At 41.0% G+C, this 23,590-nt stretch overlaps 2 protein-coding genes across 3 annotated transcripts in view; both read right to left on the reverse strand.

The window, feature by feature from the left end:
* LOC116034453 (Fc receptor-like protein 5) overlaps window positions 1-4,256 on the reverse strand; it is a 245,863-nt gene extending 241,607 nt beyond the window's left edge. For both annotated transcript variants that reach the window (XM_035993956.1, XM_035993955.1), the window contains exons 1-4: window positions 4,205-4,256; window positions 3,909-3,944; window positions 3,214-3,477; window positions 2,895-3,137 (exon numbers count right to left, since the gene is read on the reverse strand). In XM_035993956.1, coding sequence (XP_035849849.1) covers window positions 2,895-3,137; window positions 3,214-3,477; window positions 3,909-3,944; window positions 4,205-4,235 — 574 coding nt within the window. In that variant the 5' untranslated portion in view covers window positions 4,236-4,256. The remainder of the gene's footprint in view (window positions 1-2,894; window positions 3,138-3,213; window positions 3,478-3,908; window positions 3,945-4,204) is intronic.
* Window positions 1-23,590, reverse strand: part of LOC116034141 (hemicentin-1-like) — a 1,482,957-nt gene that overhangs the window by 1,013,681 nt on the left and 445,686 nt on the right. Inside the window, exon 14 of the mRNA XM_035993823.1 lies at window positions 12,497-12,853. Coding sequence (XP_035849716.1) covers window positions 12,497-12,853 — 357 coding nt within the window. The remainder of the gene's footprint in view (window positions 1-12,496; window positions 12,854-23,590) is intronic.

Consider the following 23,590-nt stretch of genomic DNA (forward strand, 5'->3'; position numbering starts at 1 on the left):
GCGTTTGTTTAATTCTTTGCACTGCACTGTATTGGAAATTTTAATCTTTTATTCCTGTATTTAATCTGTTTTTGATTAACTGTTTTTAATTTTGTATGAATTGCTTTTAATTCTGTATTAATTCTTTTTAATTTTCTATTAACTTGTATTAACTTCTAACTGTGTTTTAATGTTTTATGTAAAGCACATTGAATTGCACCGCTGCTGAAATGTGCTATACAAATAAAATTGCCTTGCCTTGCACTAAAGCCACTCAGAGTTTCAAAGGGATGTGGTTAGTCATATCTGGTATTCTGGGGAGTGTCTGTATGTGAAGGAGTGGGTACGAGCCAGCGGATGTAGATGTAGGTGTGATGTATCGTTGTTCATGTGCAGGTTTGATGAAAACTAAACTTTTAACACACACATTGACAACTTGTTCTACACATGCTTTGATAAATGAGGCCTCTGGCTTCTAAATGATAAACTACTGAAAAATCTCAACTTGAACACTCACAATAGTCCTCTCCTCATTCTGAAAGTACTCTAAACAAGAAAACAGTTACTGACCTTGGTTTGTTGGGCAGCTCAGCAGTGAGGTCAGAACTGAAGAGATAAGACACTTTGGTTAGTTGGAGTTTGGCTCAAAGTTTAAATAATAAATGAAAAGAACACGCTAAAAACTGGATTTAAATCATTTACACAATCTTTCAAAATGACATTATCATAATTGTAAACTGTAAAAACCAGACTATAGATATATCAGGTTTCCTTTCATCTTGTATTTCTTTCTAGGTATAGACTGATTGTCGGGACGTTTTTTGGCAGTTTGCAGATCGTCTGTATCAGCGTTTTATTAGCCTGATAACTGATAAAGTTAATGAATTAAAAAAGCTCGGCTACAGCTCTGTGTCTGTCCCTCTGCTCCAGATTCACTCACCACTAAGTCTGACTTAACCCTCTGAGGACAAACAACATACCGGCACGTCAAAGCGATGTTTGACAATCCAATCCATTTTATTTATATAGCACATTTAAAAAACAAAGGTTTACAAAGTGCTGAACAACATAGAAACACATATAAAACACATAGAACACATAAACAACATAAGACCACACAGTTCTCATGCTGAGTTAAAAGCCAGGGAATACAAGTGAGGTTTAAGGCGGGATTTAAAAGAGGGTCGGGGCCAATTTGACCTGTGGGGGTAGCTCATTCCACAGTTTAGGCGCTGCAGCTGAAAAAGCGCGGTCGCCCCTGGTTTTTAACCTGGTTTTTGGAGCGACCAGCCGAACACTCCTACTCAAAAATCATTGGGCCTCATTCACCAACCGTTCTTACGAAGAAATGTGTTCTTAAACCCCACTTACGCACTTTTTATGAAGATTCTGACATTCACTAATGTTTTCTTATCTTGGATCTGTTCTTAGCTAAGAACAAAATCTACGAACACTCAAGAGCACTCTTACGCACATTTGAGTGATGACAATTTGCTCCAAATAATTGTTTACTGCATTTTCTTTAATTCTACAGTCGTTTACAATGATAGTATTGTATTGTAATGTATTTCTGATCATTTGTTGAAAAAAAGTAGTAGTAGTAGTATGCAAAGAAACACTAACACTTCAATTTACATCAGCAATTAAACTGATTAAATCCTGCGTTATTTGGTGATTGATCTCACTATTTATAGGGCCAAAATGCAGTGGTGGAATGTAACTTAAGTACAAATACTTTGTTACTGTACTTAAGTACATTTTTCACGTATCTGTACTTTACTTAAGTAGAATCAATAGTGCATTCTTTTGACTTTTACTTCATTACATTTTGCAGCAATTATCTATACTTTCTACTCCACTACATTTCTACAACGTTCCGTTACATTTTCTGATCAGTTTTCCCCCTGCCAAAATGTCTTCCCGACCGTCACACGTTTGTCTCACCAGTGAAGTTTGGTTACCATAGATATGGGGCACCGCCGATCCTTCATCGGCTTCCAAGGCGCAGCGCCGCTGACCCTCGGTAATACAGCCTCCAGTAAAAGTGAAAATGAAAATGTTTGTTTTTTATTATTCCCGTTTTTAAATCATAGTTGCCTCTCCACAGCATCGTTTACTCCTCCGCCAGGCAGCGTAAGATGCGTTCATATCTTATTTATTTATTTGGCTGGACCTCTTCACATCTCCTCCCCATGTCTGCTGCTTCACACACTTTATTTGCTTACTTGCATGGTTGCAAACCGTCTTAAAATACATCCATGAATAAAACCAACCGCATTCCAATTCTAGCAACATATTTCCGTTTTATGCTGGTTAGGATAGGAACTTCTTATAAAAGCCAGGCCTTATTTGTGGTAGTGGACATCTTCTACTTTTACTAAAGTAAATATGTCTCTGGTTATTTGTACTTTTACTTATTTATTTATTTGTACTGAGATTCAGTACTTCCTCCACCACTGCAATGTACAAGTCATCTGTGACTCCGACAATGTCTGCCGCTTCCCAGGAGGTGCACAAGAAATGTCATGTCCTTATATGGGAATTTGCAGGGCGTTTTCTTAAGCTAATTAGGAACAACTGGCACGCGCTTTCAAATACGAAGACGTGGGATTCATCAATCCTAAGACCACAGGTGCGAACAATTCTGTTGTTTAAGAACACGTCATGAATCCGATGTAGACTTTTCTTAAGAACATATATAAGAGAAAACTTAGGAAGATATTATTATAATGAGGCCCAATATCACAAAATTTCATTCAGTCTGAACACAAGATGGAGGTGGTCTGAGGTTGTTTCAGGGGCCGGTAGCGAACTCGGAGGTGGGCCTGTGGTCATAGGTTTCTCTGTAGAGAGAATCAGCTGTCAGGTGAATATCTGGATGAATGAACTCCTGAAATCAAAGGTAACCTCCTCACCTGTGACAGAGACCCAGCTGGGTGGAGACTCTCCATCACTGCTGATGTTGCACTTGTAGAGGCCTTCATCAGACCTGGAAACATGGTGGATGGTCATGTGACCTGCAGGCTCAGTCCTGATGAAGGAGCCATCTTTATAGAAATCAGCTGGGAGGTTGGAGGACGTCTTTGTTTTACAGTGCAGAGTGAGGTCTTCTCCCTCCATCACAGGGAGGACAGGACTCTGCAGGATCACTGGTCCACCTCAACACAGAGACAAACTACAGCATGTCATCCATTCACACACAGCTTCATCAATACTGACTCCACAGTCTCTTACCAGAGACAGTGATGTTGATGCTGTTACTGGTTGCTCCCTCTCTGGACTCACACCAGTAAACTCCACTGTCCAAAGGGTCCATGTAGCTGATTTTACAGGAAGAACCAGCAGGTCTCCCCCAGCCATCTCCACACTGAGTCCTGGTTTTTCTGGTTGTGTTCCTCCTCAGAGTCCATCCAGCAGAGCTGTCGTCCTCCTCACAGCTCAGAGAGACAGACTGTCCTTCAAACAGCTGAGAGCTGCTGGGACTCACAGTCAGAGAGGCTGGAGGGAGGAGGATTTGGTGGTTAAAAAATTAATTGATGATCTTTTACATTTTCAATTCCCACTTGCAGTAATTTATGCTTGCTCCCAGGATGCTCCAGTATCTTTACCTTATTGTATATAATGTTTTCATCTTTCTCGTTTTCTACCTCAATATAAAACAAGTATCTCTACACTTAAGCTACTCAGAGTTTCAACCAGTTCGGATGTGGGTAACCATCTTTGTATTGTGGGGGAGTTTCTGTGCACAGTTCACCATCTTTTTTTTAAAGATGCCCCGATCAGATCAGTTGTGTCTTTTTGTTATTCTTGCTAGTCAACAACAGAATCACCAGTTTTTTCAACTTCAAAACACAAAGGCAAACCTCCCCCATGCCACTTAAACTCACCTAGGGCCTAACTGTTCTATCTTTAAAAAAAAGTGTACTGACCTTGGCTTGTTGTGCAGCTCAGCAGTGAGATCAGAACTGAAGAGAAATTAACCTCAGGTTAGTTTGAGTTTGTGATACGAGACATTCAAAGTTTAAATAATAAATGAAAAGAGCACTAAAAACTGGCAGCAAAAGCATTTACACAACCTTTCAAGATTATTTGCATAATTTCGTCTCATAAACTCATGTTATGTTTACGTTCAGGAGCATTATTAAGACAACAATTGCTGAAAGAACTATCATTTTTTTATTTTGTATTTCTTTCAGCAGTTTTTAAAAACTCACAGTTTACTTACAGAGCAGCCACAGCAGAGACGTTTCCTCCATCCTGACACTTTGTGAAGTGAAACTTATTGAAATATGTCATTAAGTAATTCCCCCCCCCCTTCCTCTGTGACTGTGGCCCAGTGCTGTGGTTTCCTCTCCACACAGTTTGAGAAAAAGCTTTTGTTTTAGTTGCAATAAAGCAGATTAATTCATTTTAAATTAAGTTTTTTAAAAAAAAAGGCACTTGGGCGGCCTCTAGCTCACCATGTAAGAGCGTTCGCCCCATGTCGGCTGAGTCCTGCAGCGGCCTGGGTTTGACTCCGACCTGCGGCCCTTTGCTGCTGCGTGTCATCCCCCATCTCTCTCCCCCTTTCACATCTATCCACTGTCACTACAATAAAGGGAAAAGCCCCAAAAAATAACTAACTAAACCACAACATGAAGTGAAGATAGATGAAAAACTAAATGTTGAGAGGAAAAATAAGCAACGACCCACACCTGAATGGAAAAGAACATGAATACGATTCAACACGTGTGTGTGTGTGTGTGTGTGTGTGTGTGTGTGTGTGTGTGTGTGTGTGTGTGTGTGTGTGTGTGTGTGTGTGTGTGTGTGTGTGTGTGTGTGTGGTCATTGTTTTAATGCCTGAGGTGAAGGTTATCTTTTCACACTGATACACAATGTTGATTTGAAGTTGTCATAGATTTATTAGGAAATGACTTGATGTTTTCCAAGCTGTATCTTCCTGTAGATGGCCACGGTTTAGTTGAGAGGAAGTGAACAGGGGGTGGTTTTGTACCTGCGTCTCTGACAGCTCGCCTTTGTTTAACCACAGAAATGTGAGACAGTCACTCAAACAAAGACACTCAAAGGAAGGCACTGTGTAGCTGCACGCTATGAAACTACACATCAAGAATCAATCAGGTCTGCATTAAGCAGTTAGTGTTCACCTGAGTGTGTGCGGGTTTACCTGGAGATCTGTCCCCTAAAACGCACCAATAAGCTCAGCAGCTAACAAAAAACACAACTATTCCACCGCCAGCCACACATCACAGTGAAGACACCAGACTTCCATTTCCTCCCAGTCAGGGTTTTTCAGATTAAAGTTTAAAATGAAAGAACGCTGCCGCCTGGAGGTCAACAGATACACATTCAGTTAATTAATCAGTTAGTGGTGGACTGGAACTGAAGAAATTTACTCAAGAACTGGACTTCACTTGAGTATTTTCCCCACTACATCTCAGATGGAAATATTGGTCTTTTTACTCCACTTTATTTATCTGACAGCTTTAGTTCTGCTGATTCAGGAGCAGTCACAGTATTGTTCACATTCTTTATTCTTCTACTTTCTTTGGACGCCTCTAACTTCTGCATATTTTCAGCTACAACAACATTCAAATATCAAAATATTCAGCTCTTTAAGCACATGATATGTCAACTGTTCTCTGCTATTTATAACTTTTAAAATAATACGTTTTTTTTACATTGTTATTTTACATTAGGGACTGTTCATTATTTAATTAAAGGCCCACCGGAGGCGTTTTGTGATCTTTAGTCAAAACAGACTTGACCCTCCCTTCACCAGCAATACATTTTCTATGACCCTCCAAAAGAACTGGGAGAATCCACATCACCCTCCCCAACCATTGTACTGATTCCTTCTGTACTGGTTTGCACTTAGCAAACATGTACAACCCATTGTTTTTATACAGCCATGACATACAGGAGTTAACCTCTGCATTCTCATCTTACACATCCCACTCCTCTGTTATGGTGTGGGGGCCATTTCAGTAGATTTACTCACTAATATTGTTGTGGAAACACAATAAGCATGGAAACTAAATGCACACTTCCTGCATTACTGCATTACTTCAAATACTAAGTTACTCCTCTAGTAAACTAGTATTCACATGAAATAAAACAATAAAACATTGAGACCATTCAGCAAAGCACACTGGGTAATTTCAAATCACCGGGACCGAGGGGATATTTGAAGAGTATGCTACCTATTGGTGCCAGAAATCACATTTGCTCTAGAATCTTTGCTAGTGCCCTCTAGAGGCCTAGGCCAAGTTTGACAATCAGTCAGTGGAGGCAACAAAAAAAGAAAAACTCATTGTAGCAGCTGAGACCGGGCCTACCACTTTGGGGAACACAGCACGAGCACATATGGACAAAACAAACATAATAAATAAACATATATGCTTATTCTTAAAGCAGATTAGAATTACATTGTAACAATTTAACAATTTACCCTTATGAAATCCAATCGCGGCACGGCTGTCTTGGATACGCAATAGACAGACGGTGGAGGGATGCCCCGACACTTAAATTCAACTAAAATGTCTCAGCAGTCTGTCTTTGGAAATGTGTCCAGTGCTCTCTAGTGTTATCCAGAGTAACTTACTGGTAGTTGGAACTGTTTTTCTGATTGTCTTTTTCTGAGACTCAGAACCAGCAGATAATAATATATAATCATAAATAATAATAATAATACAGCAAGTTAAAACATGTTAAATAAAAGCAGTATAAAACATTTGGAGCATTTTGTTATTGGCGTTAACCCTCCTGGTGTCCTCGGGTCAAATCTGACCCATTTTCTAAAAGTTTCTATATCAGAAATTATTGTTTCTTTCAACCAAATTTTAAACCAAAATAACGTGGATGGTTCCATACGACGCTCTTCACAAGTTAAATATATGATCAGTTCACTACTTTCATTGAATTTGGGTGTTTTATTCAATTGTATAGCATGTAAAGAAAAATGTGTAATAGAACGTTGAAAAATGTAGGAAAAAATGTCAAAAAAGGTTGACAAAAACGTCCAGAAAAGTGACAAAAACATGGGAAAAGCTTAAAAAAATGTCAAAAAAGCGCAGAAAAATATTGACAGAAACTTCAAAAAAGTGACAAATGTCGAAAAAGACGACCAAAATGTTGGGATTGTTTTTTACATTTTGACCCAGAAAAACCAAAAGTTGCATCATGGTCGACGGGGAAGACTACAGGAGGGTTAAAAACCAGCAGTTACTTTAAAAAGTCCATTCTTTGCTGTGTCTTAGTGTGAACAAGACCAGTCCATGTGTGTGTGTGTGTGTGTGTGTGTGTGTGTGTGTGTGTGTGTGTGTGTGTGTCTGTGTGTGTGTGTCTCTTTGTGTGTGTGTCTGCAAAGCCAGTCTACTGTCAACATTAAATATCTACATTAACAGTATGTATTGCATGATTAAAATATTTTGTGTATATTAAATGTATATGTATACAGTGTATATGTATACAGTATATATGTGTGTATGTATTGGTATTTGTTCTAATAAATATTAATCACAGATTAACATCCATGTCAAACATTAAAACTTGTGTTGACATTAAAACAATCTGCTTTTTTTTAATTAAAGAACATTTGAACTGATCTACATTTGACTTTAATCTGAAGTATCACATATAGAGTCAATTTGTTTTATGTATTTAAAGTAAAAGTACTTTTGAGCGTTGTTACAAAACCTCGCTAAGCCTTCATTAAAAGTTTAATATCAGATCTCATCTCTTTCATAGTCACTGTCTCTCACCCCTGAAGACCATTTTATGTTTCTGAGTTAAATCTACTCCGTGACTACATACGGAGGTACGTGGAGATACCGAGCCTGACGTCACCTCTCAAAACATGGAACTACACGTTACTGCGCTCGGCCGTGGCGTTGGACCCCCCCCGACTCATGTCCTGGTTCTCCATAAACATGATATCAAGGAGAGGGTTAACTTCTCCTGCTCCAGATTTCCCACCAGGACATCAGGCTACATCCTGGAAATATACTTGTGTTGATCCAGAAGAGAGGCGCCTACTTTCTTTCATACGAAGGGACAAAATATATCAAGATGGACGGCCACGGGCCAAAAATAAAAGTTGAAGAATAACTTTGTAGATAAACTAACGTATGTGATATAATATAATAAGGAAGTTTACCAGCACGGGGCTTTACATCGCCATAAAACTCGGATTAAGTACTTCTTAGCTGCACAAATACATTTCGTCGTTATCACGGTTAAGATTTTACAGCAATTTCAAAATAAGAGGGGAATAAGAATGAACATGTCAAATGTAATGACGGGCCAAACTTGGCCCGCGGGCCCTAAATTGGGCGGCATTGATCCATAACAACCACTTCATTCAAAAAATAAATAAAAAGGAAACGTTTTTAAATCGTAACATATTTATTCACAGAATAAAACTCAAGAGGTGAAATAAAGTGCAGTGCAACATAAAAAACTGATTTAAAGTACAGAAAGTGAAACATAAAGAACTCATACAGAGATATGACAATCTTGGCAGCTGTGTAGCTAGCAAGCATTAGCAGCATTAGTATCAGTTAAATGGACGTATCGGCCTGTCATCATAACACATGATGACACACGATGAATTGTCCCAGAAATGATTGTGATAATATTGTCGTTCTGAGACCATTTTCATCTAATATAATGATAATGACATAATAATAATAATAATAATGCAGGTACACCTTTTCAAAGACCAATACACTTTTATGTCTAAAGAATATTAAACACTGGAACTGGAAGACATTTTAAATATCCACAATAAGTGAACAAAACAACCAAAAACAATAAATAAAATGGAAATTAAAAAACCAAACAATCAAAATAAAATGGAAGTAAACAAAATGGCACGCTCAGACATAAAGAGTGCCAGTTAGGACCTTTGTAAACAACAAGTGCAAAAGAGATGAAGCAGATGCCTCCACAGGTCATATGCTAGAGCATATGAGAGAGAGACAGAGAGAGAGAGAGAGAGCGAGAGAGAGAGAGAGAGAGACAGAGAGAGAGAGAGAGAGCGAGAGAGAGAGAGAGAGAGAGAGAGAGAGAGAGAGAGAGAGAGAGAGAGAGAGAGAGAGAGAGAGAGAGAGAGAGAGAGCAAGAGAGGGAGAGAGAGAGAGAGCAAGAGAGAGAGAGAGAGAGAGCAAGAGAGGGAGAGAGAGAGAGAGAGAGAGAGAGAGAGAGCAAGAGAGGGAGAGAGAGAGAGAGCAAGAGAGAGAGAGAGCAAGAGAGAGAGAGAGGGAGAGAGAGAGAGAGCAAGAGAGAGAGAGAGGGAGAGAGAGAGAGAGCAAGAGAGAGAGAGACAGAGGGGGAGAGAGAGAGAGAGAGCGAGGAGAGAGAGAGACAGAGAGAGAGAGAGATACAACAAATGCGATATGCCGACTGGTATAACAACATGACAGAAGTAACAGAACTTTTACTCAAGTAAAATGTCTTTGTACTAACACTACTTTTACTTTAAAAAGTATGTGGGATTCATAGAGTAGACCAGACTCACTGGTCACACTGGATGGCTTGTCAACTTGTGAGAGTGGACAGGAGAGCAGAGGAAGAGGAAGGGTGGTGGGAATTACGATGTTTGTGAAGAACAGCTGGTGTAACCCTGGGCACATCAGTGTTAAGCTGCAGACACACCGACCAGACGGCCCAACGTCGGCAGAAAAGGCAGTTGGACTGATCAGTGTCCCCGAGTTGGTCCAAAAAGTGTCTCAGAACAAAAAATTAAAACCTGCAGCTGATTGGACGAACGCGTCACGTGCAGGGCCGGCTCTAGCCCTTTGGTTGCCCTAGGCGAGATTGAGTTTTGCGTTTGTTTCCAGATTTGTGTGCATGGTGACTTATGATGGGGGGGGGGGGTCTGGGCATTAAACGCTTCCTTTCCTGCATTCAGGTGAATGTTTATGCACCTATTTCTACCTTTTTCTGAATCAATGTATGCTGGAAATATCTTTATGTGAAGGGAAACATAGATTACAATCTAAATCTAAAAACATAATGGAATATATTACAGTAAGGCTGTCAGGCATTCTGTATTACTTTCATCTATTTATTCTCCTGTAGATCGACTTTTCTAATTCTATCTGAGTCAGCACACATGTAGCCTCTAGAGGCATCATTTACTCCTCCCTTCTCTTTTGCGTCTTTTGTTGAGGAAGTAACCTCCTTAAATGTGCATATGACAATTATTCATCTCAATGATACATGAATTTATTTTAATGGATTAATAAAGCCAAATATTTCAGATGTGTTTGAGCAAGATTTCTGCTCATGTTCAAAACTTTGTGCACATTCAAAATGTATCTCATCTGTGCTCTGAGATTTGGAGTCGTCGTGATATTTTGAGAAAAATAAAGTGATAATAGGCTATTACAAGAATTAAGTCACAATATTTCAGAAAATAATCTACCTGTACCATAGTCTGCTGTGCATTACGTGATATCTCTGCTGAGACGGTAGATCTCAGACCTCCTGACAGACTCAGAGCCCTGTTTGAGACTCTGGTCTCTGAATGAGACAAAGTTTAGGGAAGCGGCTGCACGCTGCTCTACATCGGAGGTGGAAACACAAAACTACGGCAGAAATACACGGAGCAGCAATGGGACACATCTGCCGCAGCATCGACAGCAGAGCACCTCCATTATAAACCTGAAGCTGCAGGATTAGGCAATGGTTACGGTTGAAGACGACGGTTGCAGTGCTGCCTTGAAGGCTTAGTTGGGGGCTTAAACACCATCGAGCCAGCACAGCAGCTGAGGAGACCGATAGCAGAGAGGGCGACTCAGTGGACGGCAGTCTGCTAACTTGTTGCTCTCTGTAATATAACCAATATAAGCTGCTCTGTTTAGGCTACAGAACGTTCATGCAGGCTGAAACTCAACCGTGCGGTTTTGTCAGCTAAGCTTAAGCTGTAAGCAGAAGGAATATCCGCTAGCTGTGAGGCTAATGTGTAATGGTAAACACACAGAATATGGTACACGCATATAGCAGAGCTTGCAAACTGTGGCTTTTTTATACATAAGTCACTGGAAATCCAAAATACTTCCACACCAGCGACTTCAGTGAAAGAGGAGGGGGCTTAAGTTCTGGCAATGGGTCTCCAGCATCTCCAGTTGCCATGGTAACTTCTCACTGGCTGTAGCTAAGAGGTTAACTGACTGGCAGCACTTTAACACGTGCGTGTTTTTCCGCTTGACAAGCCGACCGGCCGTGACACGGAGACGTGGCAGTATTGACGATTCCATTTTTTTATTTGATATCCAAGATTGTGACTTAATTTGATCGACACCCTCACTCATCTGTATATACATACTGTCTGTTCATATAATGTTGCTTATTGTGTAAATACGGTTGTTTTTATTACTATTATTATTATTATTATAATATGTAAAGAGCTCTGAGAGTTGTCAGGTGAACTTATTGCCTGCTAGGGGTTAAGTGTCTTGCTCAGGGACACATTGGTTGGTATCGCAGTGGGAATGTAACCCAGGTCTCCCACACCAAAGGAATGTGTCATATCCACTACGAAAACACCACGCACCAACATATGTTGTCCTGATCTCTTGTCCTTATGTCTTTTATACATCAGGACACCAACCACTGCAACAGCTACAAGAACCAGAACACCTGCAGCCAGTCCAAGGTATCGGTATCGGCCTCCAGGAAAGGAGTCTCCATCCTCAGAACCTGAAGATAATAAAACATCTGAGTCAGTAAATGTGTGATAGTGGAGCAGTCTTCATCACCTGCGGTCTCAGAGGGTTAGGGGGTATATTTAACTTTTTGTTAGAGATGCACCGATAGAGCGGCTGGTGACCGGTACTGGCCGGTTTTCACGTGCTCGGCCATGACCGGCGACCGGCAGGTCAGTCTGACATATGGTGATTTCATGCTGGTCAACGCTCCAATTAACTGACAACATAAGTTATACCAGTTACAGTTCTCAAGGACGCACGCACACACGGACGCCACGGCACGGACGCCACGGCACGCTCTCTTTCTCCTTTCTCACAACTTTTCCTCCGTGTGTCGTGCGTACCCGCTCGCGGTGTGAATCGTGTCGGCGCTATTCTCCACATGTAGGAACCTGGTGAATTAACCTGCAACATGTCAGCTGTTTGGGAATTCTTCAGCGTGTGTGCAGAAGATAACAAGTTTACAATATGCAACACCTGCAAGGAGAAAGTAGGGCGTGGAGGGACGACACCAAAAACCTAAATCACATTTCTTTAGTTGATATTGATGTGAAAAGAAGGAAATGGTTCTAACATTGCTCTTTAGATGTGTGTGAATGTCCCACACCAGGAGTAATTTATATAGTTCTATTATATAGTGATCCATTATCTGTTCAACACATGTTCTGTTAAAGAAAAGATAGAAAATAAATAGGAAAATAGCCTTTGTCTCGGTGTATGCACCGGCTGGTCAAAAATATAAAAACAATACAAAATTGATCTTAAAAATTAAAGAAAAAAGAAAAAACACACAGAGACTCACTCACCTGGCTCTGTAACCTGCAGACGGATGATTCTGATTGGCTCAGAGTCGATGATGGATCTCTTTCTACGTCTGGAAGCAGCTGGTTCAACTCGACACTCGTATGTCCCGTTGTCGATGCTGCTCACATTCTTCAGAATTAAAGACACGTCTCCGTCCTTCAGATCTCTGTCCACCAGCTCCACCCTGTCCTTAAAGGATGGATGCTGGTAGGTTGTATCCTGGTGTCCATCTCTGTAGAAAAGGACGTATTCTGGCTCCAGGTCAGGTCTGGTCCACTCTGCAGCTCTGATGGAGGAACCAGCAGCCTGACATGGCAGAATGGCATCATCTCCAGGCTGCACTGTTACCTCAATCAGGTCTGAAAAATAATAAACAACTACTATTAATAATAAATAGTCATGTTTCAACAGTTGTCTACAGGTGTGTCCCTGCAGAAGGTCTCTGTAGAGTCTCACCTGATGGAGACGTTCACTGATCTGTCTCAACTGCAGAGATATCACAGGAGACTTTATTACCACGAGGTCAACAGCTGTTGTTGAGACACATGAAGCTGATCAACTTCTAATCAATAGTTCAGGTCTAACTATCTACACGTCTTCATATTCTCAGATTTAAACATCTGATCTGATCTCTTCCTCAGTCAGCGTCTCTAAAACAGAACAGACTCCAGGGTCCTCGTTTATCAACCTGACGTAGAAACCAGCGCAGAAATCCTCTTACGACAGGCTTCACGTGTGATTAATGACACGTTCGTATCACACCAATCAGAGCGTAAGAATGGTCGTACATTGATAAATGCAGCGTACACACCAGGTTAATAATCCTTGAAAATTATACTTCCACAAACATATATTTACATAAGCTAACTGCAAAACTAATGTCTCTTTTCCCATCTGAAAAGGGGGGGGGGGGGGGGGTCTCGCACCACTTTTATATATATATATGTGTGTATTTGTGTGTGTGTGTGTGTGTGTGTGACTGCAGCACCACGGTGGTTTAAAACATCTGTTTCCTATTGTTTAAATCCACCAATCACAACACAGCTCATTACAGGCAAGCTGTTTTAACATTTAGTAGATATACTGGATATTTATTTCAGATATCTGTATTGTGCAATGTATCCTTTGCTGTCTATGGGAAAATCTCCGAACGAAGGACTCAGTCCTCGGTGGAATTCGGAGGGTCCTCGGCATTGGAACAGTCCTTCGACGGACGTTGACGACGTAGCATCCTCCAAATTCTGGCTTCGAAGGATCCTTCCTTGACATTGAGAAACACCTCCTGTCTTTATAATCGCTCTTTAATAAACTGTCTGTACACTTACAAAGTTCTCAATGCTTCTGTTTACATGCATGGACCCTCATTATGTTACCGTTGTAGTGTGGTGATATGTTGAGCCTTGTTAGTGGTATAAAATAGCGATTTACCCTCGTTAGCAGCTAACCACCGGTATACGGTAGCTTGTTTAAAGCTAGAGACACATTCGGTTAGCATGACAACATGTCCCAGAGAACGTATAACACGTGTTATTAACCTAGGAATTGTCCAAACGTGCTGCGTTGACAAGTAACGTGAGCGTTAGCTCATGCTAATGCTCGGTAGGGAACGCTAGCCGTTTTAAGGTTAGGTCTACAACATCCACCCGAACCCAGCCAGCACTAACTCCAGCACCGGGTGATAACGGTGCTAACGGCAGTAACGTCGGGGGAACAGACCGTATCGCCCCAGGCCTCCGAGTCTGGCTGGCCGCGGTGTTGTGATGAATATCTCCCCTTTAGAGGCTAACTGAATGACATGAATAAACATTACTAAGATTGTCCATCAATCTTTTCACAATAACAGCTGATATTTACCAGAAGCTGCTTCAGTCAGAAGGATCAACAGGAGCAGAAATGGAGCCATGAGATCTGACAGAGAGGGAGGCGGGTATGGCTGCAGCCTGGAGCGTCCCAAGCTGTCCCGTCCCAAGCTGTCTCGTCTCACGCCGTCCCGTCTCATGCCGAGGCGTGTCCAACGGTACGTTCAGAGGGTCAAAAATACGAAATCGAATTATTTTCCAGATGGAGATACGGGTAAGTTCATGGGCGTCAGTTTGGTTTGAAATGTGTTGGTGACAGAGACGCAAATTTGGAAGTACATTTCCAGAAGTGCTGGGTACAATGACGCATTCATTTTGTTTTTCTCTTTCGAGCAGGTCATGTTTGAAAGACGCAGTCCTGTAGCTAATGAATAAAAACGTGGTTTAATGTACGTAAACAATGATCAATGATTACCAAATGTCTCTCTCATATTGCTCCTCATAACCACTGAAAACTGTCAAAAAATCCAACCCAAAGTGCAATTATTATGGAAGTTATCTGACATCTGACGCGTTTCTGATTCACATTTTCAGCAGGGCAGCGGAGCGGCTGTGGGTTGACTCCCCACGGTTCTCATGGGCTTTATAAGTCCTAACGTGAAAAAGCTAAACGTGGTTTAATGTACCTAAACAACGACCAATCATCACCACATTTCTGGTTAGATTTTTTGACAGATTTCAGTGGTTATGAGCAATATGAGAGAGACATATGGTAATCATTGATCATTGTTTAGGTACAAGCTTTTTCCTCGCCATAGGCGCCAATGAAGAAGAAAATGTTAATGTGAGAACTTAATCGTTGGATTTCGGTTTAGTTCTTTTGACAGGCTTAAGTGTTCATTATAAGATATGGCCATGAGGAATTTGGTGATGATTGATCGTTGTTCAGGTACATTAAACCACGTTAAGCTTTTTCACGTTAAGCAGAATGTCCTGACAGGCAGAGAAAGAGAGAGAGAGAGAGAGAGAGAGAGAGAGAGAGAGAGAGAGAGAGAGAGAGAGAGACAGAGAGAGAGAGAGAGAGAGAGAGAGAGAGAGAGAGAGAGAGAGAGAGAGACAGAGAGAGAGAGAGAGAGAGACAGAGAGAGAGAGAGAGAGAGACAGAGAGAGAGAGAGAGAGACAGAGAGAGAGAGAGAGAGAGAGAGAGAGAGAGACAGAGAGGAGATAGAGAGAGAGAGAGAGAGAGAGCAGAGAGAGAGAGAGAGAGAGAGAGAGAGAGAGAGAGAGAGAGAGAGAGAGAGAGAGAGAGAGAGAGAGAGACAGAGAGAGATTTTTTTTGCATCTGTCGCTCAAGAATTATATGTGTTGGACTTTTTTTTAACTAAATTGAGCTAGAGGTTTTCAAAAAAAAGTGGTGGGTACAAAATGACTCATGATGAAATCTGGCAGGTCCCCACTGTCCCCACACCGAAATCGACGCCTATGGCACGTTTGTTGCAATCAATTGAAAAACGTTTAAACTGTTAAAGTAACAATTTTAGCCATACATATAGTTTGCTGATTTCTGGATGTTATTGTTGTGTCCCTGATGTTAACGTACATTTGATGAAACCTGCATCAGCGTTGGTTGACATTTGTTAGCGAATATTATAACTCTATACCTAGAGCAATTTATGGTTGCAGAAAAATATGGTTTCTTTCTGTGGGACGGCATGAGACGGGACGGCATGAGACGGGACGGCATGAGACGGGACGGCATGAGATGGGACGCTCCAGGCTGCAGCCATACAGTCTTGCAGAGAGGCGCTCTGCTGTCGTCTCCCCACACTGTTCTCTCTGACAGTATTGTCGGTACACGATCCGTTCTGCACATGCGCGGTTGTACGAGGATTTACGACACTGCACGATCTGTTCCACGCTTCCGGTCGACAGCCAAGCTAACGTTAGTTTAGCTAACAGCTAATTCGGCTAACTGCTAGCTGAGACAGCATGTAATAACTATAAAAGACCCTCAAAATAAAACGTGAAAATAAACGTTGACATATATAACAAACACCTAACATATATAACAGCTGTTACGTCAGTTCTACTTTACTTGTGCTCATTTAAAATACAATCACTCAATACTTGTCTTTATTGTTATTACTGTGAAGTCTTAATTTAGCTGTAGCCTGCTTTTCCCATTACGTTTGAGTTAACGTTATTTTAGACTGAATCTAGCTGTCAGCTAGCGGTTAGCCGAATTAGCTGTTAGCTAAACTAACGTTAGCTTCCCGGTGGAGGCTAGCCATAGGCTAGCGTGGAACAGATCGTGCAGGTCGTATCCTCGGTAAAACAGTATTATCTTGCGCATGTGCAGAACGGATCGTGTACCGACAAGTATAATATAGTAATATATATTTAGATAGTTTCATCCAGTGATGGCTGTTTGACACCGAGGCACCAAAGCTTGTATCACTCCCGCAAAGCACACTTCTACTACTACTGTCGGTACACGATCCGTTCTGCCTGCACGATCCGTTCTGCACATGCGCAAGATAATACTGTTTTACGTATCCATACGACCTGCACGATCTGTTCCACGCTAGCCTATGGCTAGCCTCCACCGGGAAGCTAACGTTAGTTTAGCTAACAGCTAATTCGGCTAACTGCTAGCTGACAGCTAGATTCAGTCTAAAATAACGTTAATTCAAACGTAATGGGAAAAGCAGCTACAGCTAAATTAAGACTTCACAGTAATAACAATACAGACAAGTATTGAGTGATTGTATTTTAAATGAGCACAAGTAAAGTAGAACTGACGTAACAGCTGTTATATGTGTTAGGTGTTTGTTATATATGTCAACGTTTATTTTCACGTTTTATTTTGAGGGTCTTTTATAGTTATTACATGCTGTCTCAGCTAGCAGTTAGCCGAATTAGCTGTTAGCTAAACTAACGTTAGCTTGGCTGTCGACCGGAAGCGTGGAACAGATCGTGCAGTGTCATAAATCCTCGTACAACCACGCATGTGCAGAACGGATCGTGCAGGCAGAACGGATCGTGTACCAACAACTACTACTACTACTACTACTACTACTACTACTTCTTCTACTTCCCGGCAGACTAGACGTATCTATGGCGTATTGCTGCCCTCCGCTGTTCTCTAATCGCTATTCACAACTTAATTAAAAGTAATTATCTATATATTTTTATATACTCCAATACGTTGCAAGTACTCCATCAGTTTCTTCAATTTGTTCCAACTGTCCAAATTCAATAAAGTGCATAAAGTAAAAACAGTTCCTCCAGTTGCACCCAGTTCTCTGAACAGTTTCTTCCTCTGAGGAGAGTACTTCCTGCACTGCACTAATACACGCTTCACTGTTTCCTTGTCTCCACATTCACACTTTCCATCAGGATGTTTACTAATCAGAGCCAGCCCACTCCTCAACCCACAATGCCCAAGCCTCAATCTGGATAAAACTACTGCATCTCTTCTCTTACATCTATAAGCACATCTTTCTTTCTCTACCATTCTTTGTACTGAATAATACGTTCTCCCCTTCCTTTCACAATCCCATAAATTTTGCCACCTTTCTTTTACTGACCTAATAATTATTTCTGCGTAATCTGGTGACCCATACTGCACATTGATTTGAACTCTTTCCTCCTGCACTGCTCTCTTTGCCACCTCATCTGCCTCCTCATTACCCTCCACACCCAGAACCCACAGAAACCCCACCTCATACCCTGCTTTATGAATTCTATACAGCACACTGGTTGGAAGCGTGACTTGCAATTTATTTGATTAGCCTTTTAATGGAAATTAGCCTACTTACATACACCTGTACATAATTCTACGTAGCGGTAGAAGATGGAATTGTTGCTGCAGTTCATTGAATCCATATTTAGCCTAATTAAACATACTTACATTCAAATCCTGATCACAGTAATTTATATTATGTTATATTCAAACATAGGCTTTATATTTTTAATTCAGTCATGTCCTGTTCATGTCATTTAATTCAAGTTCAGTCATGTCATATGCATGTGTCCATTCTGTCTGTCCTGTGTTCATGTTGTAGCTTGGTTTGGCTGTGTCGAGGTCATAGCCGCTGTCATTTCTGCTGACTGACCACCAGATGTCACTCTGTTGTTTTTGATGCTTTGGATCATTTTGCGATACAATCAGGAAGATGCTTCAGAGGCTTCGCCCCTCACTAGTTTCATCGACGCTAGGACTAGGTAGCAGTCGGTGGCTGTGATGTCTTCTTGACTCTGGATATTTCTGGTCTGCATTTGCCGGCCAGACAAAAACTCTTTTCTGCGTTTAATGGCGGGTCGCAACCAAATTAGGTGCATACTACTGCACCTACTGTACCGGAGTGTGTAATATCCTATACCAGGGGTGGCCAACCTGTGGCTCTTGAGCCGTATGCGGCTCTTTGCCTGCTCCTGTGAGGCTCTTACTGTGTGGCTGGGGGCTGTGTCATTGGTTGATTGTTGTTTTTAACTTTTCTGAAACAGTATTTCAGATAAGTAAAAAAAAAAAAAAAACACATTTGAATGCATCTGCCAATACATTCGCCAATTATTTTAAAATGGAAAATAATGCAGCAGAGTTTTGAGGACAGATTCTGCAACCTGAGGATAAACAGCAGCCACAGATCACCTTCCTCGTTAACCCTTTCACTGCTGAATCTGACTGTTTGAAAGCCCCTTTAGTAACAGATGAGTGAGAGAGTTGCTTCGAGTGGCCACAACCGAGTTCAAGCAAGACCTGAAAAGGATTGTGGATAACAAAGACTGTCAGGTTTCTCACTGAGTCAATCTAAGTGAGAAAAAAAAACTATGAAAACTGCTATGTATTATGACATGATGTCATCAGATCTGGAAGACACTGTTGCTGTTGTAGTGTGGACGTGCATGTGTTGTGTGGCTTTTTCCTATGGTGCGTTTTTTTTTGTGGCTCTTTATACCTAACTGGTTGGTCACCCCTGTCCTATACTGTCTATGGTAATATCAAGTATAAGTTCTTCAGGTTACAGTTTTTAGGGAGGGGCTGGCAGCCAGTCTGGTTTGTGTTTGCACGGAGGGCGGGACTTACAGCTCAGGTTACAGGAGGACAGCTGCGTCATCTGAAGGACAATCTAAATGTAAATCAGCGGTATATAGGCCTTAACACTCTGCTCCAGCTCCCCTTTAATACAACATAAGAATACATTTAAGGATACAACCAATACCATGAAACTACCAATATACACCATAACACCCAGAGACTAAGACCCGTAGGCTACTAGTCAGTAAGTAATAGTAGTAATTTACTATGAGAGATATTCAGACGAGCCTCACCGCGTCACGCTATAAACACAGAACAAACACACTTCATACTCACACCGTGTTCACACTTTAACTAACATTATACACATAATAGGATTCACACATACCATTAATGAAGACTTAGAGTCCGAGAGGAAGAGACCGCCTCACCCTGCCCGGGTTATCAGCGTCCAACACACCGTAGTTCTCTGTTCTAATATGGCGGCGACGTGCTGTGTGTCAGGACTGTATACAGTTGTCTTGTGCAGATCCATTTGTCCGACAAGACTGAAGGGCGGCGTCGCGACGTCATACATCCATGTTGCTGCTCCACCTTCTTATATACTGTCTATGTGCTCCACGCCCTTGGACGGCAGCTGATTGGACGAACGCCTGACGTAGGTTTGGCTTCTCTTTTCAAATGCAGCGCCGCCTTCCCGGAATGAAAAAAATATATATTAATTAATAGAAAGCATTTGCAGTTACAAACAACACATACAGGTACACATACACAACTACAACATAAATACATAAAGAAATCATATCCCAGGCAGGGAGTCTGAGGAGTCCAGCAATCAAGATCAAGAGGTCCAGTTCATAGCATCACCTACAGTTAGAAGAGTGTGTGTATATATATATATATATATATATATATATATATATATATATATATATATATATATATACACAGGGCCCCACCCGCCAAATGCGGGTAACTTTTGTGATTGGCGGGTGAAACTGTCAATCTGCCACGTTCGCGGGTAGCCAATGAGAATTGAGTGATTCAGACACCTAACTATCGGTAAGCAGGGTACGCCGTTTCTTACGGGCCTGGTCCAATCAGGGGCCTGCATCACTGGAAGACATTGATTGACAGCCGGGGCCCCCTATCGCATTTTCAATACTCACACAATCCCAGCATCCCACGTGCAGCCACTGACCAAGCGGGAGTGAGAACGGGTGAAGTTAATTTCCTAGTTTCTGATATGAAGATGAGACGTGTGTGTGACTTGAACATCTCATATTTATCAACAAAACGTACAGCGAAAGACCGTCAAAACATTTCAGACCGTCCTGCCAACATGTAGACATTTTAACATCAATGTACGCTGTCACTGAAGCTGCTGCTGTTTCAATACTGTCGGCTCTCTGCAGCGGGCGGGGCTGCTCCGTTTCCCCCGCGACTGACGCGCACACACAATTACACACACACGCAAACACATACACACGCACACACACACACACACACACACACACACACACACAAACACACACACAGACACACACACAAACGCACACGGTGGATGCAGGAAAAAACGCAGATGAGACGTACAGGATGACCTAAATTGAGGACAGCTACGTTATTGTAAGTGTAATGATAAGTTAAAGTCCAATAAGTACTTTATTAAACCGTATGAATGTGTGTCCCAGGCCAGGATAGGAAATTAACTAACAATGTAAAGATTAACAAGCCACTGACAGTATGTTCATATTTGATTCATTCAATACATTCTTATTTTGTGTCTTAAATCCACCAGCCTTTTTCATATTTTACCAACATTTGCAGCATCCTGAGCCTTTTTGGTTCCTAGGAAATCCCAGCCCAGAGTAATTAATTAATAGTAATAAGTATTATTCTCCCCAAAACAAGTTTCCTTTTTTATTTATTTTTTTATTTTTTAGAACTATACAAAAAAATTCTTGTGTTATGGTGCGCATTCACCAGTGTTTTGTTGTTGTTGTTGTTGTTGTTGTTGTGGTGGCGTAGGCTACTCCTGATTTTGTCAGTCATCTCATCTCTTATATCAGTGGCGTAACGAGCCAACACCGGGCCCCTATGCAGGATTATCAAGGCGGGCCCCCCTACTACAGCACGTGATGACGGCGCAATGTCCACGAGTAGGCTACCATCAATAGGACAGGACAGGATCATAGAGACACAGCACTTCCTGTTTTTCACCTTTATGACACAAAAAAAAGTGGCTGGTAAAAAGTCCCTGTGGCAGGTGGATTTAAAAATCCACCTGCCACAGGGACTGGTGGTCAAAAAAGTTAACTTCATGCCCTGTATATATATATATATACATATATATATATATATATATATATATATATATATATATATATATATATATACACTCTTCTAACTGTAGGTGATGCTATGAACTGGACCTATATATATATATATATATATATATATACTGCACAGTCTTCAGACTTTTACAGTTCTTTGAATATCTTATAAAGTCTAGATATTCATTGACTTCACTCTCAAACACAGGGAAGAAAGGTTTAGAGACCCTGAACTTACATTTATGGATGTGATGTTTAGAGAGTAGAAATAAAAGATTAATTATGAAATATTTCCCTTCCTTGTCTGTCTTAAGCTCCACCACACCAGAGGAAACTTCCTTAAAACAAAATGAGAAGTCCGTTAATAGGTTTGGATAAATTGAAGGACGTCTGACCAGAATGTTTCTGTGTAGGAATATTTCCAAAATAAATGGGAAATATCTTCATCTGACCTTTTACAGAAAGAGCATTCAGATTCCATATCTGGTTTAAATACCGCTTAAGCACACACTTTGCTGGGTCTGTGAATTAATTTAAACGTAACTTCTCTCACTTTATTAGTCAGCATATATTTGAAAGGCAAAGACCAAATGTTTTTCTCTATTGACATTCTCTATTAAACTGTTCCAATATGGGATTATATCAGGAATAGTAACAATATCTTTTAGTTATAAAGTCCTAATTGTTTTATTTTTAGTAAAAATAAACTCCCCACAGCACTATCAGATAATATCTAATTGCATACTCTTAACCGAAACAGGAATTTGAAATTTCCGCAAAAAATTCTGTCATTTGTGTCATAGAGTTGGCCAACCAGTAAAATATTATTCCTGTACCAGATTTTAAAAAATAAAGACTTCTTTTTGAAGAGAATGTCGTTATTATGCCAAATGTAATATCAATGAGGTGATAAGTTATGTTTAAATAAGAGCGACCAAGCCAAAAGTGTTGATGTAAATTGGACAGTTTGATTGGGATTTTGCTAATATTATAATTGCATAATAACAGAAAATTCAGGCCACCGATTTTAGAGAAGATATAGTTTGGAATAAAATTCTTTCTCTAAGCTCTCTGAGAAAACCTTTACTAGAAAGGGAGTTAGTAATTCATCAAACATTTATAACAGTTATACCATCACACCCTGGGCTCTTGTTGTTTTTGAGATTTTTAATCGCCTTCAAAACCTCCTCTTGGGCTTTGTTACCATCACAATAGTCTCTGTCTTCTTCTATGGTTCTACAATGGCTGATAGAGTCCATGAAGGATTTAGTAGCAGTGGATGACTAACTCTCTTGGATCTTCAATAATTTCCCCTCCACCTTAATTTGATCTACAGTAGCCATTACAGTAACATTTTTACTCTTTTCAAGTCTAAAGAAATAAGAAGTTTTGTTCACCCTCTTCCATCCATCGTTTTCTCGACCTTATATAGGCTCCCTTAGCTTTTGATTTATAAATGTCATCTAATTTATTTAGTAATTTCGTATATTCACTTCTATCCTCATAAGATAGAGACTCTTGTTGAGAAAGAAACGCTAGCTTCTCAATAACCTCGTCTTCATCTGCTTGTTATGGGGCAGCTGTTCTTCCCCTTCCTGTGTTTGTTCTCTTCCCTTTCCCCTGAGTTTAGTCTCCACCAGGAAGTAGGTCAAGGGGCGTGGCTTATGGGAAGTAGGTCAAGGGGCGAGGCCGTTCATCATTCTACCTGCTGCAGCGAATTCCATGATTCACCTCTGCAGTACATATACCCGGGCTGATCGTCCCATCGGCGCCAGATCGTTACACCTACCAGTGTGGTAACTTGGCTCAGTAATCTTTGTTCGTTTCTAGTTAACCTGTTGTTCCTAGTGCTCCTGTTAATGACCTGTTCCTCTATCTAGACTCCGCTCTAACCCTGCTGCCTCTGTGTGTGTGTGTGTGTG

Source organism: Sander lucioperca, chromosome 17 (genome assembly GCF_008315115.2).
Source record: "Sander lucioperca isolate FBNREF2018 chromosome 17, SLUC_FBN_1.2, whole genome shotgun sequence".
In the NCBI taxonomy this organism is placed as follows: Eukaryota; Metazoa; Chordata; class Actinopteri; order Perciformes; family Percidae; genus Sander; species Sander lucioperca.